The sequence below is a fragment of the Camelina sativa genome, chromosome 18, assembly GCF_030686135.1.
Source record: "Camelina sativa cultivar CO46 ecotype springtype chromosome 18, ASM3068613v1".
In the NCBI taxonomy this organism is placed as follows: domain Eukaryota; kingdom Viridiplantae; phylum Streptophyta; class Magnoliopsida; order Brassicales; family Brassicaceae; genus Camelina; species Camelina sativa.
Genome location: NC_141897.1, coordinates 21,874,610 through 21,900,907, shown reverse-complemented (window position 1 = coordinate 21,900,907; position 26,298 = coordinate 21,874,610). Strand labels below are relative to the sequence as shown.

The following is a 26,298-nucleotide window of genomic DNA, read 5'->3' as shown; positions in this document are numbered from 1 at the left end:
TCCACAAGTCAGTTAAAGCTCATCAAGCGAGGAACAAAATTTGCTCTCTTATGAATGACAACAATGAAAGGATTTCAGACAAGGCACAACTTAAGGTCATGATAGAGGACTATTATAAAAAGCTCCTAGGCACAAAAAATGATTCAGTTCAACCTCTATCAGTGGAGGAAATCAAAGCTCTAACCCCTTTCAGATGCGACGAAGATTTGGGGACCAAGCTGCGAGCAATTCCTTCTGCGGAGGAGATCACTACAACTCTCTTCTCTCTGCCAAGGAACAAGGCGCCTGGACCTGACGGATTTACCGCAGATTTCTTTATAAATGGATGGGAGAGGGTAGGACCTTGTGTAATTGAGGTGGTAAGGGAGTTCTTCATCACTGGTAAACTTCTGAAGCAGGTAAATGCCACCATCTTGGCTCTAATACCAAAAAAGGTGACCTCAGAGAAACTGGGTGAGTTTAGACCAGTGTCTTGCTGCAACACAATATATAAGGTCATATCTCGTATACTTGCCAAGAGGCTCAAGCTTTTCACCAACCTGGTAGTTGATACACAGAGTTTTAAACCCTATTTTCCTACTGCAAGTGCACAGCAAAGAAGTAGTACTTAGGGGTCGAATCCCACGAAGACCAAGTTTTACTCTATGGTTCTATTGGTTCAATTTCAAGCTAAGACAATTCAAAGTTGGGTTTGTTTGGTAACAGTAACGCGATTAAAACGGTATAAAAAGGCAATAAGCAAAACACTAGATCAGGGGTAATTCTCGGGAATTTCAGAGATAGCAACTAAACAACTATTCAGGGCATAAATTAAGTATCAGTCTAGAACTCAAACATAAATGTAAACTGATCCACTGTTGTGGTATCAATAACTCTATCTGATCGATTCTGTGCGGAAACGCGGAGCACGTGCTCAGACATCCGGAGCACATGCTCGGCGGTCCATAAACCCTAAACTGTCGTTTGAGCCCAGAATCGCAGACAAGCATTAAAGAACAGGAATGATAAGTTCACAAATCACCTACACATCAACTTTCGCAGGTCTAGGATAATTTGCCCACTAATGTCTTTTCTAGCAACCTATTACACTTTTGATGAATAAATAAACCTAGAATCATAGATTGGGTGATCAAATCAACCTAAGCATTAAGTCTAACAATAGTGAAGACAAACGATTATATAAAGCCCTATTTGTGTTCTGTTGCTAACCCATGAAACCCCTTTTGAAACCCCTAATCTAGCAAAGAAAACTACTCAGACATAGAGAAATGAATCATAGCAAAAGATGAGAAATTCAATGACATAAAAATAAAAAGGGTTCAGAGAATGCTTCACAAGGTAGCCGCTCTTCTCCCTCTCACAAAAAACGTCGCTCAAAAACAAAAAAAAAAGGTATGTCTCTCTCTCCTAAAAACTCTAGGTTAAATAGCATACAAGTAGAGAAAAATGAGGAAAGATTCCAAATTCAAATCTCCCTATTAAAAAGCAATCTCAGCCATTTTTCTCTCACAAAGGATCGCCTAAAATAAAGGGAATTAGGCAGGGAATCGGCACCTAGATGCTTGCCATGTGTCGTCATGAAACCGTAGAGTTGGGAGCATGTGCTCGGAAATAGCGAGCATGTGCTCCTGGGTCTAAAATCAGCTTTTCTGCTCCAATTCAACTCCTTTCTGCTCCGATTGCTCCTGCTGTTCCAATCCTTGCTATTAGCTTCCTAGCCTCTTATTATAACCTGAAAAGGACTCAAACAACTACAAAACTATCAAATAAACGGGGTCAAAGTGAGTCAAAACCGTAACATATCAGTAGTTCAGAGGAATCAATGTGCATTTATAAAGTTGAGGTTACTATGTGAGAATGTTCTTTTAGCAGCGGAGCTAGTCACTGATTTCAACAAAAATGGGCCTGTTACAAGAGGATGCCTCCAAATTGATATATCAAAGGCTTTTGACAACATCGAGTGGGAGTTCCTCATTAACATTCTCAAAGCCTATGACCTACCAGAGGTGTTTATGGGGTGGTTGACAACTTGTTTCTCTTCTCCTTCCTTTACGGTTGCACTAAATGGAGAGCTAGTAGGGTACTTCCAAGGTAAGAAGGGTCTAAGACAAGGAGATTCTGTCTCTGCACCCTTGTTCACTCTAGTCATGGACATCTTATCAAAGAAGCTGGATATTGCTGCTGTTCAAAACAGTTTCAAGCCTCATCCTCTCTGTGTTGATCCTCTCATTACACATCTCAGCTTCGCAGATGACCTTCTAGTCTTCTTCGATGGCACAGAATCCTCCCTGGCTGCAATTCTTGATGTACTAGAGAATTTTAAGGTAATATCTGGACTAGGAGTCAATCTCGCTAAATCATGTCTGTTCCTCGATGGAAATGACAGAAATGACATCAGTGGAATAGCTTCTCGGCAAGGATTATCACATGGAGCCTTACCTGTACGTTACTTGGGAGTTCCACTGATTACTCAGAAGCTCTCTCCGACTGATTATCAACCGCTTATTGACAAATTTAAAGGAAGAATTGCGGGCTGGACTCATAGGCATCTCTCGTTTGCAGGTAGACTGCAATTGCTTAAATCAGTCATTAACAGCACCATAAACTTCTGGAATTCAATCTTCCTTCTCCCCAACAAATGTCTAGAAGAGTTGGAGCGTATTTGCAGTTCCTTTTTGTGGAAGGGAGTGTCAGATTCAGCTCGAGGAGCCAAGGTCTCTTGGGAGATAGTTTGCTCCCCGAAATCGTCAGGAGGCCTGGGACTTAAAAGGCTGATAGACTGGAACAAGATTTTCGGTCTTAAGCTAATTTGGTTAATCTTCTCTCAGGCTGGTTCTCTGTGGGTATCGTGGATCAAAAAATACTTGATAAGAGGAAGGAGTTTCTGGACTTCAGATTTCAGGAGCATAGGGAGTTGGATTTGGAGAAGGTTGGTAAAGTTGAGGGAACTAGCTAGACCTTTTATTCATTGTGAGCTTGTTTCAGGAACTGGAGCTCTTTTCTGGCATGATAACTGGACATGGCTAGGACCTCTTATTGATGTAATTGGAGATTTGGGGCCGCGACTTTCAGGTATAGGACTCCACTTTAAGGTGATTGAGGCTGTTTCTAACAGGGAATGGGCGATATCCCGGGGAAGGAACCCAACTATTCAATTACTCAGAGCTTGTTTGCTCAATATTAATCCACCAAATGATCCAGAAGGGGCTGACATCTATAGATGGAAGCTCACACAAGATCAACCCGGAGGTTCCTTCAATTCAGCGCTTACTTGGAGGAAACTGCATCCTATGGGCCCTGCAGTCTCTTGGCACACTCAGATATGGTTCAAGGAAAACATACCGAAGATGGCGTTTATGGCTTGGTTAACAGTGCTAGGCAGGCTAACCACAAGGGATAGACTGAGGAGTTGGAATCTACAAGTGCCCTCTTCTTTTCTACTCTGTACTTCAGGGGAGGAGACTAGAGACCATCTGTTCTTCAGCTGCCCATACTCAAAGGTACTATGGTTGGATTTCTTCGCTCCTCTTCAACCGAACTTACCATCTACCTTCACTGGTTGTTTAAATTGGATTATGTCTCCTACCACAAATAGGAAGCTTAATACAATTTGCAAATTGTTGTTCCAAGCGCTTTTATACAACATCTAGGCTCAAAGGAATGCACGGCTTCACTCTGCAACTATTCTCTCAGGGACAAGGGTAAGAAAAGATATCCAACTACTGATGAGACGAAAACTCACAGGATTGGATAGAGCTTCTTCCACATTGCTACCCTCAGACATCAATGATACTTATCTCCATCACTGGTTCTCCAACTTCCAACCGCCATAACCTCCACTCTGCCTTTCAGTCCTAACTGCTTCCCAAATCGTTTGTTTATTGCTTCCAGTAACTTGTAAAAGAAAACAATTTCTCCATATATATAAAACGGTTTCGTATTAAAAAAAAAAAAAAAAAAAAAAAAAAAAAAACTTCTCTGCATGGAACTTGGAATAATTTTCTATCGACTTAGCTGCATGCTATATATATTGTGGTATATATACCACCCGTTTTTGAAAAAAAAAAAAAAAAAAAAAAAAAAATGAATTCATATATAAATACAAAGATTGAATGGACTATATAATCTTAGAATCTACTAGACGAGCCTTTGCAATACTTAAATGTTTCAAAGTTTCCTTTTAGCATAAAGAACGGAGGCAATGGAGAAGAACTTCACCAACCCCACTAACCATTTTCAGATATTTTTTGAATAACTAAACTATTTAGCCATTGGATCACCTTTTTCACCCAATAAATTAGATATTCTACGCTCGTTAATTTCACCTTTCAAATTGTAATATGATGGTTTGAGGTGTTTTCTTCTATAAAAGACTCGGATGCTTTCCAAATATTTGTTTTCAAAAGTTTTGATTGATTATTATAGTAGTACTTTATTTCTTAACTTACTAAATCTACCTGACTACCTTACAGAGAACGTATGCATTAAGAAAATCAGAAACTTGTGATAATACGAACGAGTATGTATTAAGCAATAAATTTGGTCTCCTAGACCCCAACATCACTGAGAACTGCCTACTTTTAAATATTCCTCCCCATGTTCCTTTGTATTGCTATCCACTTTATTACACAATTAAATAACATCAAATACTAACATTATTATACACTACCATCTAGGCATCTACCCACCCACTCATATAAAAAAGGTAAGAATCCTTTAAATAAAATGATTAGATTTGATCATTTAAGCAAAACCGAGTGCATTAAATTTTAATAAAGTAGAGAAACAAAATGATTTTTTTTTTCTTATTTTTATATGCATATATTTTCCACATTTCCGAAGCACATTTTTTTACACGTCACAACAAAACGACAAAAGCAGAGAGAGAGCCCTATCCACAATCCAAACCCGAGATCCAAACCCGAAAGTTTTTTTATACACACGCGCGCGTGCAGCTTGCCATATAGATCTCGTCATCGCTCTGAAAACTATGCCACGTGTCATATACTCACATCCCATGGATCAAACAAGAGTCTTGCACGTCGAACTCTGCGGATCCCACATCGCCGGCAATAGATATTTCCTACCGGCGAGTCCACGTGCGTTGTAACTAGACCCGGTGGTTTTGTCGACGAGTACCCGACCCGCATAACCCGGGTACGAACCCGACCCGAATATGCCAGGACAAGCGGAGACAGCTTCAAGCGGTGCAGTTGGTGGGCCTTGGAAATACCCGTTGTTAAACGGATTCGTGACGGTGTTAGCTAGAAGCGTGGCGAGGTTTATAATCATTCCGTCAACTCCAACGTCACCGTTAGGAGCGACCAACGGCGGCGTTTGTGGTCCGTAAATAGGCTGGTGAAACGGCCAAGCGCAATATCCAGGGCACTGCGTCTCGGAGTTCCCAACCCAGACGTAAGCAGCGCCGTTAGCCGCGCGACGCGGTTTCGAGCCAGATGATCCGTGAGTCCCGCATCGGTTCATACAGAACCCTTCGACGGTAACGTCTTTCGCAGTTAGAACGACGGTTATGGCACGGAGTCCGCCGCCGTTGAGTTTTGTGGACAGAGCACGGAGGTAAGGATTTTTCAGGGATTTTCCGAGAGGATAGTTCTCGAGGAGAAGCTGTTTCCCGACGACGAGCGTTGAGGATCCGCCTTTGTATTTCTCAGTCGTCTTCCACCACGACGAGACGGAAGGAACTGCGGCGGAAAAGGAGGAGGAGGCGTCTTTGGAGTTGAGCGAGCGGATGAAGTCGACGATCACGGACCGTTGGATCGGTGTGAATTTCCCGTACCAAACGAGATTGACGGTGATGTTACCTTTCAAGAGAGCTCCGTTGTGGTATTTGAGTACAAGCGGCTGCTCCTCGACCAACACGGCGGCGGAAAAGCCTGCGGTGGCGAAGAGAAGAGTGAGTAAGATGGCAAAACTGTAATTAGAAGCCATTGAGAAGGGTAGATATGAAATTGAAGAGATAGATATCAGAGGTTTTTGTTTGAGGTTTGATGATTCAGAGTGCTACTATTTATACCAGAGACGATTTTATTTTCATTTTTGAAACCGGGAGAGGAGTGTGACAGCTGTAGTGGCTAAGGTGTCAAGGTCAAAAGAGTGACACGTGGAAAGATATGAATGGGTAGAGAAGGGTGTTTGACAGCCTGTAAGTTTTCTTATAGTGTGACGTGGTTTAGTCTCTCTAATAGTATATAACAACGTGTATTAAATTTAAGTGATGCTTAGCCGATAAATTCGTTATCAAACAAACAAATTAATAAGGTTTTTTAGTGTTAGATAATCTTATGCCATGGGGAGAGACCTACAGACTTTTCCATGCAAAAAAATATCTAGAAAGGGGTTTATGAAGATAATCTTTTTTTTTTACATATGCTTTCTCGTTTCTATTCGAGCGGTCATAATATAACTCATATGTCATAACTATTAAAAGACTATAAATACAAACCGAGTAAAGTTTAAATGCAAAAAAACCAACTCCAAAAGTTTAATGCTAGAAATTAATTATAAAATACAGCTAATATGAGTACTATTAAAATGTAGATATTAGGTCAACATGGTTTTTAAAAGACATTGGTTTGTAAATTGTAAGTAACTGATCTGGTTTTCAATACCAAGATACATTCAACACGTATATTATCAAAAACCAGTTTCAAGGTTTAGACGGATTTAAAAAACAAACAAACCAAAATCTTTTTTTCTATAGATACTTAACATAAAACAAATATAACTTGCCAACAATTTGGGTTTTAAATTTTTATTACCTTCAAGTCTTTAACGATGCCAGAAAATTTGTCAAAAATTAAATATCACTTCTTAACTCTTTCTTCATGAGGCATGGTATTGGACATGCTCTATACGCAAATACATCGAAACAGTAATTATTTGATTCTGTATTTTAAGATAGTCATTAAGAATTTAGGATTATTTAGGGAAGGTTCCTTTGTATTCTTAGGGGCGGCCACTGATTTTATGAAAGGTGCAAGGGACCTGATGATACCGTGTGTGTGTGTGTGCGCTAAATCAACTTTACTTGGGGGAGGTCCCTTGGCTCTACGTAGGGACCATTATTTAACGTATTTATACCTACGCACAGTGTATATAGGTACATACAGTTATATACTGTAAAGTTGTAGGCTGTATCTATAGAAATATACGGGTGCACTTGAGTAGTTTCAGCCGTGTAGCTAAGCAAAGATACGAAGCGTACGAACTACGCCCTTATTACAGTCCATTATTGCCTTTTAAATCTCTAGGGTCCATGGACTCTTTCCTTTTAACTTTATTTTGAAAAGAAATTCTTTAATTTGGTTTAACAAAAAGTTTTAAATTTGGATTATACTGGTTTAAAAAAATTATATTGTTAGAATTTTTAAAGAATATATATTTCAGTGGGTGGTGGGATATAAAAAGTATGTATTCCACACGTTTATTTTGTATTACAATCTTTTTGACATAAAGAGTATTTTACTTTCTGTTTTTTAAACGTACTAATAGAGAAGCTCAAAATAATATGTGCATCCAAGAAAAGGAAAAAAAAAACGAGGATGAGGCCCATATTCAAGTACTATTTATTAAAACTTAAAAGAAAGTTACGTCACGTACGTGTCAGAAGTACTCCATAGTCATCATAGCTAGGATTCGTAGTCATCCACTTAGCTCTTCCTCTAGTCTACAAAAATATTTTCCACACGCGAGATTTTTCTACTCCAGTTATGTGAAAAATGAATAGCATAAAAGATAAAATAAATATCTAAAGTGACACAAGAGTTATGCAATTATACTTTGTCGTGTACATATATTTGGATGGACGCATCGGTTACTTTTGCTATAGGATCATATAACCACTCTTTGGTCTGTTCTTCTTAGGTCACCATATGGGTTTGGTTCTTGTTTCTTTTGAACGCAAATACATTGCATGTTGGCGTTGGACCGCAGAAAAAAAAACCATTTATATACATATTAGACCGTGTTGTTTGACTTTTTAGCATTTGAAACACAATGTTTTGCGTCCGAGGCCAACTTATGTGTATGTCGAATGAAAAACAAGTATGTTCATGATTAATACTATAAAGTAGAGCTGAAAATAATATCTTTGAAAATGTGGTCGACGTTCCAAATTCACGAGGACCAGTACAGTTCCTTACTTCCTTTTACCCATCATCTCAAACTTTTTTGGTTTATGTCACTGGATAATAAGATAAATGTATATAACCAACTGAACTGATATAGTACTAATCCTTAAAGTGTCACGAGTATTATACAGATATATAGTGTTCTCAGTCACAAGATTACTAAACTAAAAAGATATTTAAGGCGAAATAATGAATTCATATTTAAGACCTATGTTGCATGAAAATGGAAACGGAAATGCAGAAACGAAACATTTCGGAAACAAAACATTTCAGAAACGGGAATCGGGTTTTTTTGAAAAATATGTAATAGAAACATATAGGAAACGTATATATATATAGATATATAATATATATCTATATATATAATATAGATATATTAAATTTCTAAACATAAAAATCATAATAAAAAAAAAATTTAAAACAACACAAATTCAAAATATAAATATTAAATAGTTTAATTAAAAACTGTAATATATTATTGCAGAGTTGATCATAGACTGTTTGTGTTGAAATTATATTATTTATTGCAGAGTTGATCATAGACAGGTAACATATTATTTAAGAGTTGAAATTATATTATTTATTTATTAAATTTTATAATTATAAAAAAGAATTTTCTTCGCGTTTCCAAAACGGAAATGGAGTTTCTAACGTGTTTCTAAAACAGAAATGGAGTTTCCATTGTTTTTCCAAACTGGGATTTTTAGGAAACGTGTTTCTGTGACTTGTTTCCGAATTTCTACAAGTTTCCATTTCCGAAATATTTCAGAAACGGGAAACGTATCTCAAAAAGAGTTTCTATGCAACTGTAATAGATATAAAATCCCGTAAAGAAATATCTAATCAATCAAATCAAATAAGAGAAAAAATTTAATACCCCAAAAAGAAAAAAAGAGTAAAAGAGAAGGCAAGGGAGTCTCACGTGCGGATGGGATATTAGCGTAGTCGGCAAGGAAAGCGACAAAACGCCGGTGAAAGCCACGCGCTTCTCGTATTAGTCTTTGTCATATCTCATCCACGATTGTCCTTTAGCGTCGTGACACGTCATGTCTTCTTAGCACAAACGTGTACTATTTTCCTATGTTTGTCCCAATTATTTTTTGGTAGTGACGATTTTAAGAGATATCATCTCTCTCACTAGGCCGTCTCAATTATATACGCGACCTATTCTATTATTAACCTACATTCTCGTTTATTGCAATTACTATACATTGTGATAATAAACGGAGATATCTCAAAGACAAGCGTAAAAAAAAGGTCAGATTTCATAAAAATTGGAAAATAACTAGAGCCGATTGCATCATGGTTGGCTATAGCCTACTTGCTAAATAATACTAGTAACTATTGGATGTGTGTTTGATGATTGCCAAGTACATCAATAATTGTTATACACAAAAGCACGAGGATTTGAGATTTTTTTTTTTTTTTGAGACCCATGCATGCACATAGGGACGATTATAATAATTGCCGTATATATGGGAAAATTAGTCAACAAAGTTCGCCGACTAAAAAGTTAAAAATGCTCATTCCCCTCCAACTCCTAACTTTTGTGTTTTGACTTTGAGGAATGGATTTTGGCCTTTTGGGAAGATTTTGTGTGCCGACCCACTTTGGTTCGTCCTATTTATCGTCTTTCTCATTTGTTATTTTCTAGGTAATATGGAAAAAAAGAGGTTTGGATCCATTGGAAAACAAGATTAATTATTGTTATTTGTTAATGGAAGTCGAACATATCAATCCGTGTTTATAAATTAGTTTAAAAAAGGTGTATTCTCAACAAGTAAAATCTGTTTAAGGTATTGAAATGGATGTTTTATCTATGGAGCGGGGGGTTTTTTTTGGTGGCACCAGTTTTGAATGTCCGCTGGTGAAAGCAATTATTTATGTGTTCGTACGGAAATAGCATGCTCAATAGTGAAAATGACAAAGCAATAATTAAATCGTAGTAATTTCAACCGCGAATCATATATGAACATTTTCAAAAGAAAAAGGTGAACATGATCTTTTTGTCTTTTATATCACTCGACTCGACTCGTCGTATAGAAAACATGATAAATTGATAATGATAGTCCTAGCTCGTAAATAATTATTATTTCTGTGTACATATTGAAGCGGACGTATGCCAAACTTACGATACTGTATTTGTTTTCTTAATTCCTAGACTTAGAAAAGTGATAACGATGTATTAAGATTTAAGACATCAGAAGAATAGTATTCCACTCTACACATATGAACAATTTATTTTCAAACTAAAGATCACATATATACAAACCAAACAATCTTATTTCGCGAATTAAAAACAAAACCCAAATATTATGAACGATTGATATAAACAATCAACAAGTGGATATATAATATATCAATGGGATTAGTTACAATCTTGTGACGAAGTATGAGCTATATAATGCCGTGGACCGGCCGACCAGTTTTTTTCATGTTGGTTAGGTCATTAGTCATTAGGACCAACCCCTACGTAACGTACGTACATGTATTGGCCCTATTATACGACCAATTCTTATCAGATCACACTTAACACCTAAAAGAAGTCCATTGTATTTTACTTGGAAGCTTCCCTATATTTTTGTTTTATTTGGGATTTCAAATGAGGCTTTTTAAAACATTAAAAATCAAAGGTTAGACAGATTATTAGGAATGGTTTGTATTATAATTGATATCTAGAAGTAAAATCCCAGTGTGACGTCAGCTATCCGAGCAACATAATGGGCCTTAAGTATATCAGCCCATTAGTTTCAATTAGAAAGCCCAATAAAAGCAGTTGGTCTCTAGCTTCTTCTATAAGAAGAAGAAGGAACAGTGTGATCTGACAAAATTAGTCAGGGAAGATGATCAAACCAATCCAATTTTCCAGTCCGATCGTCCTTTGTGAACTGGCGACCGAGACCGAGAGTGTGCGTTCGTAATGTGTTCGTTCGTCATCGCTTAGAAGATCGAAACCAAAATTATTTTATATAATTTAAAAGAGAAAGCCAAGTAAAATTCGATTACGACTCTGTATTTTTTTTTCTTCTTTGGGTTGCGGAATAAAAAACGAAGATGTGAACACACACCGAGAGAGAGAGAGAGAGGGAGAGATTTAGCAGAGGAAAGTGAAATCATGGTGGGTTTGAAAGGGATTCTAGGGTTTGATTATGGAATAGTTCAGGCGCCATTAGGACCAGATATATCCGGACCAGAGCTTGTAGCCGCCGTCGCTAATGCCGGAGGGATTGGTCTTCTCAGATGTCCTGATTGGGTAAATTTTTTGCAAGTTTTAGTTTTTTCTTTTTTTTTTTGGTTTCTTCTGATTTATGTGAAACTCTCTCAATCAATCAATCTATCAGGAGTGTCCTGATTACTTGAGGGAGCTTATAAGGAAGACAAAGACATTAACAGACAAACCATTTGGGATCGGTGTTGTTCTTGCGTTTCCTCATGATTTGAACATTAAGGCAATCTTAGAAGAGAAGGTTGCTGTGTTGCAGCTTTACTGGGGTGATTGTTCACAGGAGCTTGTGGATCTTGCTCACCGTGCCTGTGTCAAAGTTGTTCCTCAGGTACCAATTTCTCACTAACTTTGCAGTCTTTTTTTTTTTTTTTTTTTTTTAATATATTAGAGAGTTTGGTTTCTTGATGATATCTATTTAAAGGTGGGGAATGTCGAAGAAGCTAGAAAGGCTGTTGATGTAGGAGTAGACGCCATTATTGTCCAAGGGTATGAAGCAGGTGGGCATGTAATTGGAAAGGTAAGAACTAATCTTGAATTCTTGTTTCATATATTTTGAAGTTTTGATATTTCATCCCCAACAAAAAAAACAGGACGGTCTCTTTTCATTGTTGCCAAGAGTGGTGGATGTAGTTGGGGAAAGAGATATCCCCGTTATTGCTGCTGGAGGAATTGTGGATGCACGCGGTTATGTTGCAGCCTTGTCACTTGGTGCTCAAGGGGTCTGTCTAGGCACAAGGTTGTGCTCTCTACTTGCTCTTTTTAAATTTTCTACATGTTTGTTCTCAAGTTTGATGATTAGTTTTTTGTTGGTCTGAGTTAGAATCTTCGTTTTTCTTTAGATTCGTGGCGACTCATGAGAGCTATGCACACCCAATATACAAAAGGATGCTGACTGAATATGAAAAAACTGAGTACACAGATATATTTGGAAGAGCGAGGTGGCCTGGTGCGCCGCAACGTGTTCTGGAGACACCTTTCTTTGATGACTGGAGATATCTTCCGGCTGATGAGAATGAAGTTAACCAACCTATTATTGGACGTTCCACCATACATGGCGTTGTAAGTTCTTTTGCTTTACTTTCTTTATCCTCCAAATATGGTCTTAATTGCATTTATTGAATATGGTGGGTGAGCTTCGTTTCACTACACTACAGGAGAAGGAGATAAGAAGATTTTCAGGAACAGTACCAAACATGACCACAACAGGCGACTTAGAGAGTATGGCCATGTATGCAGGCCAAAGCGTAGGACTTATCAAGGAGATTTTACCGGCTGGAGACGTAGTGAAAAATCTTGTGGAAGAAGCTCAGCTTCTGATCCTCCAAAAGTTCAGCAATGCTTCATGATGCAGTACTGCCGCCTCAAAAATCATGAGACAACAAAAACACATTACTGCTTTTCGAATAGCCTCATCTAATATAATAAGGTAACCCCTTCTGTTGTATATCATGTTGTGATCCATTCCTCCTTATACCACCAGACTGTAGACCTTATGGTATTGAATATAAGTATAACTCTTTTAATTACAGTTTTCTCCACACAATTTTCGTTTCATATTCAATTTCTAAGTGACCTTAATACTGTTTAAGGAAACCTCATGCTGAGTTCGTACGCATAAATTTTTATAGCCTTTATTGCTGGAATGAAAGAGAGAGAGACTTAACAGTTTTGTTACAGACATCACCACTAGATGATACAGGCACATAGAAAAAGTAGGTGTTTATGTGGTTAACGTTTCCCAGCTATTTGCAGAATAAGGCAATCTGTATTTGTACAACATTAATTCAGAGTATAAACTTTGTAGCGTACACGTCAAATTCCTCAGATGATGTTAGCAGTGGCTCCTGCAAGCAACTCGGGAATTAAGAATATTGCAAGTTTCAGACAATACAAGTTTTAATATATATAACATACCGCGGATGCATCAGAGCTTGTGTAGTCCTCGTTCAAGGCGAGGCGAGACTGGGCCTCTCGTATTGCAGAACACATAAGGTTAAGCAGGTGGCCATACGTGGGTGACGGTCCAGCTGTCTTCACCGCCTTTATAAAGCTATAAGTCATGGCTCCTGTGTTTTTCCCCGTGAACACCTGAAACAGCGCCAAAAAAGATCCTTTAGTTAACATGCAGAGAGGTATGTGTGATTACTTTAGTTGTATGATGATGACCAGGATAATGGAGGATTTATAACATACAGGAGTGTAACCACTGGTTTCATCATCGTCACAAGCACTGAAACAGAAAGCTGCTCCACCATCTGTTCCTTTGTAAGCTCTGACTGATCTATGATCTTCCCACTCATAAGAACCATTCCTGATTTCTCACAAAAGACGTACACACCACAAGTTTATTTTTCAGATTCAGTCAAGTTAGAACTGATCGAGCAGAATTAATGATTTAAAAAGTTTTTACCTCTCCATCCTGCAAATGAAGGGTAAATCAAGGACAGTCCCGCTGTTACAAGCGTCAATGACAGCGTGAAGCTTAGCTCCATGGACGAGCGGCCTCACGAGTATCCGGTTAATCTCGTCATCGATGATTTTTCCTTCAGTTTCATGGTCTAAAGGGGCCAAGGTTTCATCTTGACCGTCAATCTCGTCTCCATTGTAGTCCTTCTGCTGAGATCCATGACCAGAGAAATGAAACACAAGTGAGTCCCTCGCTCTGTTCCCTTCAACTAACCATCTCATTGCCTTCCTAATGTTTCTCTTCGTCGGTATTCTCTGCGGGCTGGTTTCATCTTCTGCAAACAAAATAACACAACAGTCGATCATCATCATATCAAGAAACATAAAAGTTAAGAGAGAATATGGTGGGGGAAAATTGAAAACCAACCTGTGAGCATGAGAATAGAGTCAATAGGGAAACCCATTTTTTGAACCAAGAAACATCTCATGGATTTAGCATCACTGATGCAACCTTCCAAGCTGTAGCTTTTTCCCTTATAGTTCACGCCGCATAAAACTGCTCTCTTCTTCCCAAACGGCGAGGGAAGAGGCTCGAGCAGCCGCGGCGGCGGTGGCGGTTGAGCCATCATTTGTTGTTGTTGTTGTGGATGATGCTGATGTTGCGGTGGTTGATGTGGTCTAAGTAGCTGTTGAAACCCATTAATTATGCGTTGCGCACCGCGTGCTACGTCCACCAGCGAGTAGACCTGCGTGACGTTGTGGCAGGTTGGGCATTGGATGGCACGGACGTCTGGTTGAACCAACATCCGTCTGCCGCACCGGCACCGTACTTCTCTCCGGCTAGCCATGTTTTGGTTTTTCTTTTTACAATTGCAACAAATTCATTTTGAGTGATGAGTTTATAAAGAGAATGGTATGATTCGTTATTATCTCTATGCATGAAAAGAATCAAAATGTGGAATGTGGATTTGTCCACGCAATTAAAGCTTATATAATGTGGATTCGTTATGTGAATCAATTCGAAAAAAAAGTTTTTTGTAATAATAGAGGAATAAGATTCAATGTGAAAGATTTTTTTTTTTTCTTTTTTAGAATTGATATCTCTCGTCTCTACCCCATGGCAGAGTAGGCAAATGCCATGGTCCATCACAAAAATCAAAAAAATTTCTTTAAACAAAAGTGATGTGAACCCAGGTCGGCCTAGAGGCTAGGACAGAGTTCTAAGTCGCGGATCTCCGGATGCAGATCGACGTACGGCCTTCGAACTAGTCGGCTAACTTCAAGGTTTGATGGGATGGAGGGGATCGACCTATGAGAAACTCGACTCGACGATCTCCGGAAGAGATGGGCGGAAGCGGGAAGAGATAAGCCGAGGAATAACTCAACTCGGCAATCTCCGGGAAGGATGAGAACGCCGGACGGCCTAAAGGCTCGGACGGAGTTCTGGATCGTTAGACGGTTGGGACACTGCATACAGACGGATGTACGGACGCGGTGGACGGAAAGGTGGATCGATGCGACGACACACGGGAGATAGCACGGCCCGTGATACGGTCAGACTAGGGGACTACGAACCCGGTTCGTGAATCTCCTAGGGTTTCTCAAGAGCCAAGTCCCGGACTTGGGCTAGGGAGAGGGGTGAGACAAGAAGCAAAGATTCTCTTTTTGGAAAAATAATTCTTATTCAAGTCTGAAGAGTCTAAGTTAGGGGCGTTGGAAATTTAAATAGTGTAAGGGTTTAGAGGGGACTAGGGACACGCGGACTCGCTATGGTCCGCACACGTTACCCTTGACGCGTCTCCACAGACAGTGAACACGCTGCCCTCTATGTGGTTTAAACAAGGCCACACATGTCACACTATTCCAACGTTTACAAGGGAAGACTCTAGATAAAATCAAAACGCAAAGTTTAAAGAAAAAGACAATAGAAAGGCCGCGTCCTTAGGCCGAGCTCGGATTGCCATGTCACTGATGTTAAACGCGGCGTTGCATGCGTCCTCGGATTAAACGCGGCATTGTGCGGTAGGACTCGTCGCCTCGTTAAAACCTTTTCCGGTAAACCTCATGGGAAAAACCCGAAGTAAGGAAAAAGAGTATGAGTCATGATCCTATCGTCTTTGGCGCCCTCATCCTTGGGTAAGGACGAAGGCCGTACGGACGGTCTCGTCGATGGTTGCCTTGGCCGAGTCGATCTCTTGATCTTCTTGGACGAAGGTTTGGACGAAGGTTTGGACGAAGTGGTTGATCCTTTGCTTGGAAGCCCTGGATGAGCTCTTGCTCCGCGTGGTTGCACCGGGAGTGATCCTCGGCATGCTGGCTCCGAGTTGTTCCGCGGGTGATACACGTGTTCCGTTGGTGTCCGGGCCTGGTGCGAGTGTTCCTGGCCGCGTCTCCGGTCCGGTGCTCACATCAAAAAAGGTCCACTGTTTTCAAAAAAAAAATTATTAAGGACTTTTAGATTTTTTTTGTAATTTGCGAGAGGCTCCATTTAAGTTTAAGACGGTGCTATATGCAAATACAACAAACAAACAATATAAAACTTGCAAATACAACAAACAAACAATATAAAACTGTAATATACATTAAACAAATTAGAATAATATAAAATTTGAAAATAATTATTATTCAAAAAGATATATGTAAACTTAGCAAAAAATTGCAATATTAAAAATAAGTACTCTCTCAAACAAAATATATTTTTAAAACAAATACAACAATAATTTTTATTATTATATTATAATTTTTGGAAAAAATGTTGATCTGTGCTATATAACAAGGGATATCTCCAAGTATATCTATTAATTCTACTAACAAAGTCACTTCTTTACAGTTTTGCAATTTGATTTTTTTTTCCTTTTCAATTCAACACAATGAAACACAATCCGAAGTTAATACATGTATGTAGCATGGCTGGTAATTTAAATTAATTTTTTTACATCATATTTAAATTAATTAGTTATAAGCTTACCATTTCATAATAATATAAATCCAGAAAACAATAATTTTTGGTAATATTTTATACCTCTATATTATAAACCATGTATATCTAGGGAAACAATTGAATCTACTTCACTTAGTAATTCTAAAAACTACATGCATACCATATAAGATCACTATCGTAATTAGTAATCACAAATATGATGATCTCTATGATTAGAAAGGATAAACTGTCGTGATATTTACTATATTTTTTATATTGGATATGCTGGCCTAATGCAAACTATATGTTGGGCATAATTTTAATTTTATATATATATATATGTTTATAACAAAAAAACTAAATTTTAACCGGCAGTACAATATGTTTATAACAAAAAAACTAAATTTTTAAAAATTGTATTTGTTTTGTTTCGTTTGTTTATTGTTTAAGATTATATAATTATATTTTGATTGTTAATTCTAAAATTTGTCCAGCTGTATGCTGCTGACATGACAGAACAACTATTTAATTTTATTTATAATAATGTTACATTGTGACCGTATTGAATTTTTTATGGCTATAAAAATTAATATTTTTAGTGCTTTTTAGATTTAACCCGTGAATGAAATATTTTTACATTATTATATGTTTAAATTTTTAGTATTTTCAAATTTAACTCGTAAGTATAATTTTTTTTAGATTTAACCAGTGAAAGATTTATATCCGTAAAGTTATTATGCAGTATACCACATGATAAATTATATTATAATAACTCTAATTTATTAGATTTAACCCGTGAAATAATTATTTTTACATTTTTATCACCATGTTAATAACTACTAAATATTTTAATTGTTCATATTAAATAGTATAGTTATTATTGAATAATAGAGTTTTTAAAAGAAAAATATTGTATATATATTTTTGGCATATGCTATTAAGTGTAATAAATTTCTAAATATATAAATTGGTTTAGGAAATTATAAACCAAATTGGTATAGACATTTTAGGAATCTAATTGAATTTGTTTCTTTTTTTTGTGCAAAGAGATTATAAATCGGTTATATCATTTAAATTTGAGAGATTTTATGTGAATAAAACTTTAATGGGTAGAGTTATTTTTGGAAAAATCAAAATGTATAGATGTTGTCAAGATTTTATGGCAATAAACATAACAAATTTTGGTAATTGAGTTTATGTGCAATGTTATTTTTGGAAATTTTTAGGGGTTAATGTTGTAAAAAACTTTTTAAATAAGCAAAACTAAAAGGGCATAACACAAAATGTACTTCAAAAATGTTAATATAGATATATATTAAAATAGATAATTTCAATTATATTTATAATATATTCTATAATTATTGGAGAATTATATATTTTCTAAAAGATTTTCTTGATACCGACAGTTACGGCAAATATTGAGTCAACACGTACCATAATGAAAAAAAATTATGCCGATAAAGATCGTAACGGCATATCGTGCCAATATGGCTTTAACCGGACCTTGATACTAACTATGCTTGTAAGGAAACAACATTGTCAAGAAAAAAATATTAGAGTTGATCTCATCAAGAAAATATTGGAAAATATCCTTATTTTGTGAATACAATATTTGGAAAGTACCTCGATATGATACGGGAAGAAATCGAGTGCAAAGACAAGAGATATTTCACGAAAGCATTAAGACGCAAGATTCACATCTAGAACGCGACTAGGGTTTATAAATTGATTCAATGCGCTTGGTTTTTTTACTTTGCAACCAATACTTTGATTAATAAAAATACTATTCGACTGTATTTTTCTAATTTTCCGTACACTCTTAAAGAGTCGATTATTTTAGCCAAAACAATATATAGTATGCAAATATTAACTTATTATTATTATTATTTTATATATATATATATATATATTTACTTTGGAAACATTTAACGTTTATTTGGAAAAGTGAGTATCATTTATTTAGACTCTTTTGTTGATCAATTATAATTTTTGGTTCATAATCTCTTTGATATAGGTTCAGGCTCACCGTTCATAAACACCTTGGAGCTTCGACCATTGGATCCAAATGCGTATCGGACTACAACTGGTTCACTGAAGAAGTTGGTCCGGGTCTATATTAGTAATTCAACAGATTATTCCATTCGGTAAGAACCATTTTGATAATATACTTAATTGGTGTACTATTTTGATCATCTCATACAAGATCTTCGCAGGTACCCAGATGATGTCTACGATCGTGACTGGCACAGTTATTTCGTGGAAAAGCTCTGGTTACCAATAACTATGGGTCTCAGCTTAGACACTAATGATAACGAGTATGATCCGCCAGAAAGGGTCATGCAAACGGCAGCAATACCTATAGATGCTAACGCCACGTTGGAAGTTGAGTGGTCTGCAGAGTCTCCTACTACACAGTTTTATGCCTACTTATACTTTTCGGAGCTTCAGATTCTACAAGCAAACGATACAAGGACAAGGGAATTCAATGTGTTTCTGAAAGGAGCATTTTTTCATGAACCTATTTCTCCTGAACCACTACGCAGCACCGTGTTTAATGATGGTCCAAAGCTATGCACGGATGGGAAATGTGTATTGCAGCTTAAGAAAACATCACGGTCAACTCTTCCTCCTATTCTTAGCGCCTTGGAGGTATACACTGTCATGGATATCCTGCAATTGGAGACGAATGATGATGACGGTACATACTATATATATTTCCTTTCAGTGTATATATGTGTGTGTGTGTACTGATTGCTTTCTCTATAATGACAGTTAATGGTATCAAGGATGTTCAGGATACCTATGATTGGAGAAGAATCACTTGGCAAGGAGATCCCTGTGTCCCGAAACAGTTTTTGTGGGAAGGTCTAAACTGCAACCAATCAGATAATTCTACACCACCGACAATTATTTCTTTGTAATATACCATTCAATCATTTATAGATCTTGTAGTTTTTTTTTTAATCATGTGTCAAACTACTTATCGTACCATCTTCATCTCTCCTGCAGAGACTTATCTTCAAGTGGTTTAACGGGGGTGATCGCGGAAGCAATTCAAAGTCTAGTTCACCTTCAACAATTGTAAGTCTCTAGCTCCTCTGACCCAAACCTATATGTATATGTATTTTTCATGAATCTGATCTGGTGGTGTAACTTTCCTTTTGTTATTTTATGGTAGAGACTTGTCAAACAACAGTTTCAGCGGAGGAGTACCTGACTTTCTTGCCGACATGAAGTCTCTGTTTCTCATGTAAACATTTCCCCCACACCACCTTTCCTTTTGGTTATAGCTTTCTCTTGAACATGTACGTTTATGTGTTTTGATTTACTTACTCTAACAACAATCTTAGCGGCTCGGTTCCCCAAACAATTATCCAGAAGAAAGGAATGAAATTAAAGTATGGTGTACATACTTTTCTATTTTACATTTTCCGGTTTATATATATATATATATATATAGATAGATTTAACATATTACGTATTCAGCAGTGTTGAAGGAAACCCACTTCTCATTAGGGAAACCGGACCATGCGTGAACATAGAAGACAAGGGTAAAGATCACTTAAAAGATATCGTAGTACCAGTCTCTATAGCAGTGGTGGTTACTTCCCTTGCCATTATTGTATCAGCACTGGTTGTTCTCTACTTCCTCTGCCGACAGAAAAGGTCACCAAGTGTCCAAGGTATTCTTAAATTAAAGAAGAAGAACATATTAATTACAAGATGCAATATCGATGGCTGGATATCTTTTTGACTTGTACGTACGTAGTCTCAGGGCCACCATCAAATGTGCAAGAATCGGATGGTCTACCCACTGGATCATCTGAACTGACTGTAACGACCAGAATTACGAGGTTTACGTACTCACAAGTCACAACCATGACTAATAACTTCCAAACAGTCATCGGGGAAGGAGGGTTTGGAAGCGTTTATCTTGGATTTGTCAACGGTGCAGAACAAGTAGCTGTTAAGGTCCTCTCTCAATCATCATCACAAGGAGATAGTCAGTTCAGAGCCGAGGTTACGTTTTTCCTCTCTCAAACCTAACCTCTTTAATGAAAACGTCCATGATTTATACATGAAAAAAAAAATCTGGTTTGGTGTTTAGGTACAGCTACTGCTCAAGGTTCATCACAAGAACTTGGTTGGATTTGTTGGGTGTTGCCATGAGGGAGAGAATATATGATCAGACTCGGTGATGAACCTTGAGCAGTAGCTGAACCTTGAGCAGTAGCAGACCCGGCTCAAAGGTTCAAGGAAAAACGTAACCTCGGCTCAAGGTTCATCACAAGAACTTGGTTGGATTTGTAGGTACAGCTACTGCTCAAGGTTCATCACCGAGTCTGCTCAAGGTAGTTATTTGGAGATTCACCCTATAAACTTTTGTTTGTTTATTTATTTGGTTAAACCTTTGTGAATGCTAATATATATTTTGTGGCACAAGACTAGATTACTTACATAGCGGTTGTGCTCAGGCAATAGTTCAGAGAGACGTCAAAACAACAAATATTTTGTTGAATGAGCATTATGAAGCCAAGGTGGCTGATTTCGGGCTGTCAAAGTCACTCCCAATCAGAGAAAGCCATGTGTCGACCATTGTCGCTGGAACTCCCGGATACCTCGACCCGGAGTATGTATAATATTTCAATTTACAAAATATATTTGTTTCTTGTATTTTACAAAAAAAAAAAGGATATTTGTTATTTGTGTTTTTACAGATACTACAGAACGGGATGGTTAACTACAAACAGCGATGTGTATAGCTACGGAGTTGTACTGTTGGAGCTCCTCACAAACCAACCCGTGGTTGACCAAAGCCGTGAGCAGGATCATATTGGAGGGTGGGTAGGACTAAAGCTTACCAATGGAGGAGACATAAGCACCATCATGGATCCAAGACCCAGAAATTATAATTCTGGCTCTGCAAGGCAATATGTTGAGTTAGCCATGGCTTGCCTAAATCCATCTTCCTCGGAAAGACCGACCATGTCTCAGGTTGTTGATGAATTAAAGCAGTGTTTGGCATCTGAACTCTCAACAAGAGCAGGACCGAGTCGTGACACTGACATGGACAGTTAGTTCCACAGATACTGAAATAAAACCCGGCCGCAGCTCGATAGATTATTTTCTATTTACATGATGTTTCAATTTTCTCCACAAACTATCTTCAATTTCTTGTCAAACGCTACCAACTTTGTCTTAAATGCTCAAGTGAAATAATATACTGAAATTCTCTCTTTGATTTTTTTTTTTTTTTTTTGCTAGTGCGATATCCCATATATTATATATCAATATTAAAAAAGATACAGTACATGGGTGATGGGTGTATTTCAATTTTGATGGAATCAATCAATTGTTGGAGAGAAGAACACATGTTCTGACCTACTTGATTTGGGTGCCTTGACAATTTTGTCAGGATGGGTGGAGTTAGACTTCCCCACACTAGAGCCAAAACCACTTCATTAATTGTTTTTTTTTCTTTTGGATAAATAAACAATCAACGACAACGACAAGTGCTTAATTTTGTCACGATGAAGAGCAGTCTTCGTTTTTTTCTATATAAAGGTATCACATAAAGATGATTTGATGAAATCAAGACTATGTTTAAAGCGTAAATCTCCTTTCTAATTTCGTAACCTTAATAATAGCACAAACATAACAAACAAAAAACTCAAGACTATTGATAGTAAATTCCTTTTTCTTTGCTGCCAGAAAAAGAAAGAAAAATATTCTCATTTTTTATATAACACACTAGGAAAATGAAATAACAAAAACAGAAAAAAAATTATCAAAAGAAAATGTAGAAAAAGTTTTCGTGATTAATCTCTGGTGTGTTGTTTCGGACAAGATGAATAATACATGGAGAGGAATTGTAGTGTGTTAATACTCTTCATCTTATCCACTGTTTAATCAGAATTGACTCATATAGATTAGCTCCCGACGGTCCAATTGTTAAGTGTAGGAATACTGTCCGTCTTCGTCCTAAGCGGTGCAATATTTCATGATGATGAGGCGAGCTGGTGTGTGTGTATGGTGCGCTAATATGACATGGAATATTAAATAGTACTATTAAGTGTCAGCTAATAAAATAAATTTTAATAATTGTTACGAGAAAAGTTACTGTAACTAGTATAATGTATTTGTTTCGCTAAAATAATATAATATATACCGTATATTTCCTAAATTTTTATGCAATTTCACATGAATTTTAAAAATATATATAATTATTTAGAACAAGAGGGTTTATATATTCAAACCATCATTTACACACCAAAAAAAAAGATATTTTTTCAAACCATCATTTATGAAAAGAAAAAAAAAAGTCATGTGAATTACTCTTGAACATTTGTTATAATGGGCCAACACAATCGGATGTTTTGAACACCATATCTAATGAAAGAGTTCGTGGGTTGTTGCCATAGTCTAGAGATGGATTTAAAGTATTAAAAGCGTTTGATTGTAAAGGAGAAAAAAATATAGAGTCTAGAGATTATTTTGATAATCATAAATACGATGATTTATAAGATTGTAAAAAATAAATTGTTTTGATATTCACTGATGTATTTAATGCATTTTCTTTTTTAAAGTCAAATAACAATTTAATGTTTTTATTTTTACAATATATAATATTAAATGTATATATGTAATATTGCAACTGAATGACCAGATCAAAGCTAAATTAATATTCAGTTATTCACCTTCCACTTTATGTCTCTATATAACATTTCATCGTGTATAAACATTTTTAATCACAAACAAAAATATGAAAATAATTATCAACTTCTCTCCAATAAAAATAGTGGTTACTCTGCTTCTTCTTACATTTGGCTTTGTTCATAAATTAGTAATTTTTGTTTTGTTCATAAATTAGCAATTACATTTGGCTTTGTTCATAATAGTTTTTGTATTAATTTTCTAAAATTTAGAGAATTTTTTTTAGCTATGAGATTTTTTTGGTTAATTTATGGAGCTTTTTTTTTGCTAAATATTTTTTTTTATTATAAATTTTGTAGATTTTTGATTATTTTATTAAAACAAGGCCTCTTATATCAATTATAAGGCTCTTTTGCTAACTTTAAGTTTTTGTTTGCTAATTTTGGGGTCTTTTAAAATATTTATAGAGTCTTTTACTAATTATGGTTCTATTATTTTTTTTAAAAATCAGCAGAATGGGCCTCGAAAATTTGAGGCCCAATACGAATGTGTCATACGAATTAGTGCAGAGTTGGACCTAAATTATAGTATGTGGTTGTCTTTTAATACTCTTTGTCTTATCCACTTTCTTCATCAGAATTGACTTATATATATTAGCTCCCGGCGTCCCCGTTGTTTATTGTAGCAATGATGCCGTTGGTGGTCCTAATGTTACTCGACAGCCGTGCATACTTACTAATACGGGATGGTGAGGCGTTGCGTGGAGTATCATATGGTTTGCTAATATGACATGGAATATTATATATCATTACAGTTCAGTTCTAACTATCCCTATCCCTATATTAGTAAAAGAGAAGTACAACTTTCTCATTATCCGAAAATGCCCCTTTCGAATTTTGTCTTTAAGACAATTCATTAAGGTTAAAGGTGACTTTCAAACCTATTGGATCGGATTTTAAATTATAAATTACCCGAAAATTCTGAATTGGATATCGAATAGATATTACACCTTCCCTCACATACCAATGGGCTATTTTGGGCCTCCTGAAACAAAGCCTGCAAAATAGAGAAACTACATTACATAAGTCTACATTAAATTATCTAAGATATCATTAAAGAGAGAAACTACGGTATTCAATTGATTGATATCAATCTTCTAATACATTGACTAAGGTATTCAAATAAAATTAAATTAGACAGATATCAATCTTCCAGGACTTTTCCAAAATCTTACCAAGCCGCATTTAGAGTAATTTGTTTCATTCCTAATTCAAAATCCGATTTATTTTTTATCCCTAACTACACCAAGAAAATATATCATCATCTATTGTTATTGTTAAGAATATATTACCTAATTAACTTCTAAGATTTTAATCCCACATTCCACGAATATACCATAAATTATACTATCAAATGATACCTAATGGAGACTACGTGATGCCTTCCTATAAATACGATGATACTTATCGAATCGAAAATCACCATACCTTCTTTACTTTCTCCTTTCTCTTTACTTTCAAACCTTCTCCAATGGATCTTTACTTTCAAACCTTCTCCAATGGATGTCGCTCCCGTGCCTATCACAGATTTGCAGTCCATTAAGCCATTCAAAACAGGATGGAGAATTCAAGTGAAAATCATTCATTCCTGGAAGCAAAACACTGTCTTCTCCGGTACTTAAGGCTTGGTTCGACCTAAACCGTAATTGTGAAGTTGCAAGACAACTGACTTTTGAGGAGATACCTGAGTTTTTTACTTGGATCCCTAAAGGAAAATGCTTCGAACGAAGAAAGAGATCATTCAACACTCCAAGAACTACTTCTATTTCAAGTAAGTTTACTGGTAATTTATTCCTAAAACTTCTGTTCCCTTTTCTTAAAGGACTATTAAGTGACGAAGATATGAGGACTTATGACGGAGTTGTATATCCATCATACAAGGAAGCATGTTTGGCAAGAGGATTAATAGAAGAATGAAGTATTTGTTTTATATGCTGCTTTTTATTATTTTTTTTTGGTTCAAATACTTTCCCTATTTCTATGTTTTGTGATCATTTTCAAGTTTCAAATAAAAGACAAAGAATAAGTTCTAATTGATTTAGTTACACACAATATAAACTTTCGTTTTCAAGAAATTAAAGCAACAAGAAGCATAGGAAAAGTATTATTACTAAACAAACAGATTAGGAGATACCTCAATTTTTCCTCTGCTAAAACTTATCCTCTCTTATCAATAACTCGTCCGCCAAAAAACGTAAAACAATGTCCTGATATTGAATAAAAATATACATATACCTGGTCAGTATATTACAAATTATTCCCAGAGTACATTTTCTAACTCTTTCAATTCAATACAAAGCCACAAAAATTATCTTAATGTACTTCTTTGAGGAATATTTGCACATTAACTAAAAACTTCTAGAGTAATAACGAGTTCACACTTCGGAAAGTTCGGAAATTAAAACTAAAGATTAAAAACTTTAGAAATTAACTGAATCATCCGATTGATAGCACCATCATCTCCATAGATAAACCCAATTGATTCGACTAATCGGAACTTCTCTCCTTTTTGGATTTTTTAATTTTCTCTTCAAGATTTGGTGGATTGAAGAAGTACTGAATTTGATTCTACCCTATTTTCTGAAAAATTGATCGTGAGAAGATGGAGATGAAACGATGGAATATGAGAATTTGGGTACAATAATTGTTTAACAAACCTACAACTTTCTAGATAATAAGACAGCGGTTTGAAAAAAAAAACTTAATAGAAAGCCCACCGAAACCCAAATCATAAATGTCAAAAAAAAAGTTAAACACAGACCCAATTTTCTAGGTGGACCAATTTAAAATACAACCCAATTCAGTTACTTACAAATTTGAATACATTTGACAGAACCACATTTAAAAGTCATAAAGTAAAAGTAATTATATACACTATGGTGA

The 26,298-nt window shown here is 36.3% G+C and overlaps 3 protein-coding genes, 3 long non-coding RNA genes and 1 pseudogene across 8 annotated transcripts; 3 read left to right on the top strand and 4 right to left on the bottom strand.

The window, feature by feature from the left end:
* Positions 1 to 4,742: 4,742 nt before the first annotated feature.
* LOC104762581 (protein EXORDIUM-like 2) lies at positions 4,743 to 6,292 on the bottom strand. The gene has a single exon (XM_010485899.3). It carries the CDS (start codon positions 5,947 to 5,949, stop codon positions 5,023 to 5,025), a length of 927 nt encoding a protein of 308 aa, XP_010484201.1. The 5' UTR covers positions 5,950 to 6,292; the 3' UTR covers positions 4,743 to 5,022.
* A 4,653-nt stretch (positions 6,293 to 10,945) lies between these two features.
* On the top strand, positions 10,946 to 12,902 carry LOC104762580 (uncharacterized). Of its 2 annotated transcripts, none has more exons than XM_087499947.1 (6): positions 10,946 to 11,403; positions 11,492 to 11,704; positions 11,798 to 11,893; positions 11,967 to 12,112; positions 12,216 to 12,435; positions 12,531 to 12,902. In XM_087499947.1, the coding sequence occupies exons 1-6, from the start codon at positions 11,266 to 11,268 to the stop codon at positions 12,720 to 12,722; spliced, it is 1,005 nt and encodes a 334-aa protein (XP_087356073.1). In that variant the 5' UTR covers positions 10,946 to 11,265; the 3' UTR covers positions 12,723 to 12,902. The 2 variants fall into 2 exon arrangements, with proteins under 2 accessions (XP_087356073.1, XP_087356072.1); XM_087499946.1 differs by having other exon boundaries at positions 10,964 to 11,403; positions 12,510 to 12,902.
* An 83-nt stretch (positions 12,903 to 12,985) lies between these two features.
* Positions 12,986 to 14,786, bottom strand: LOC104762579 (metacaspase-3). Its single transcript, XM_010485896.3, has 5 exons — positions 14,210 to 14,786; positions 13,787 to 14,117; positions 13,570 to 13,687; positions 13,291 to 13,464; positions 12,986 to 13,220 (listed from the first exon to the last, which is right to left on the bottom strand). Exons 1-5 carry the CDS (start codon positions 14,628 to 14,630, stop codon positions 13,161 to 13,163), a joined length of 1,104 nt encoding a protein of 367 aa, XP_010484198.1. The 5' UTR covers positions 14,631 to 14,786; the 3' UTR covers positions 12,986 to 13,160.
* Positions 14,787 to 18,956: 4,170 nt separating this feature from the next.
* Positions 18,957 to 21,939, top strand: LOC104729067 (putative LRR receptor-like serine/threonine-protein kinase At1g51820; annotated as a pseudogene). The gene is made up of 10 exons (XR_015589265.1): positions 18,957 to 19,400; positions 19,475 to 19,619; positions 19,712 to 19,783; positions 19,881 to 19,943; positions 19,993 to 20,100; positions 20,192 to 20,385; positions 20,499 to 20,722; positions 20,811 to 20,914; positions 21,147 to 21,332; positions 21,421 to 21,939. The product of XR_015589265.1 is annotated as a putative LRR receptor-like serine/threonine-protein kinase At1g51820 (transcript).
* Positions 21,940 to 22,419: 480 nt separating this feature from the next.
* Positions 22,420 to 23,178, bottom strand: LOC147923136 (uncharacterized). Its single transcript, XR_015588475.1, has 2 exons — positions 23,039 to 23,178; positions 22,420 to 22,740 (listed from the first exon to the last, which is right to left on the bottom strand). It is a non-coding gene; the product is annotated as an uncharacterized LOC147923136 (long non-coding RNA).
* Positions 23,179 to 23,476: 298 nt separating this feature from the next.
* On the top strand, positions 23,477 to 24,257 carry LOC147923135 (uncharacterized). The gene is made up of 3 exons (XR_015589264.1): positions 23,477 to 23,504; positions 23,871 to 23,943; positions 24,042 to 24,257. It is a non-coding gene; the product is annotated as an uncharacterized LOC147923135 (long non-coding RNA).
* On the bottom strand, positions 24,133 to 26,054 carry LOC104762578 (uncharacterized). The gene is made up of 4 exons (XR_763531.2): positions 25,848 to 26,054; positions 25,550 to 25,622; positions 24,844 to 24,933; positions 24,133 to 24,412 (listed from the first exon to the last, which is right to left on the bottom strand). It is a non-coding gene; the product is annotated as an uncharacterized LOC104762578 (long non-coding RNA).
* Positions 26,055 to 26,298: the final 244 nt, after the last annotated feature.

Excerpts from the sequence above, each read along its gene's own strand:
- LOC104762581 (XM_010485899.3), bottom strand. The coding sequence starts at position 5,949 with ATGGCTTCTAATTACAGTTTTGCCATCTTACTCACTCTTCTCTTCGCC.
- LOC104762580 (XM_087499946.1), top strand. The coding sequence starts at position 11,266 with ATGGTGGGTTTGAAAGGGATTCTAGGGTTTGATTATGGAATAGTTCAG. Across the intron at positions 11,705-11,797 it reads GTGTCAAAGTTGTTCCTCAG|GTGGGGAATGTCGAAGAAGC; the intron begins GTACCAATTTCT and ends ATCTATTTAAAG. Across the intron at positions 12,113-12,215 it reads GGGGTCTGTCTAGGCACAAG|ATTCGTGGCGACTCATGAGA; the intron begins GTTGTGCTCTCT and ends GTTTTTCTTTAG.
- LOC104762579 (XM_010485896.3), bottom strand. The coding sequence starts at position 14,630 with ATGGCTAGCCGGAGAGAAGTACGGTGCCGGTGCGGCAGACGGATGTTG. Across the intron at positions 14,118-14,209 it reads CTCTATTCTCATGCTCACAG|AAGATGAAACCAGCCCGCAG; the intron begins GTTGGTTTTCAA and ends TTTTGTTTGCAG. Across the intron at positions 13,465-13,569 it reads AAACCAGTGGTTACACTCCT|GTGTTCACGGGGAAAAACAC; the intron begins GTATGTTATAAA and ends GCGCTGTTTCAG.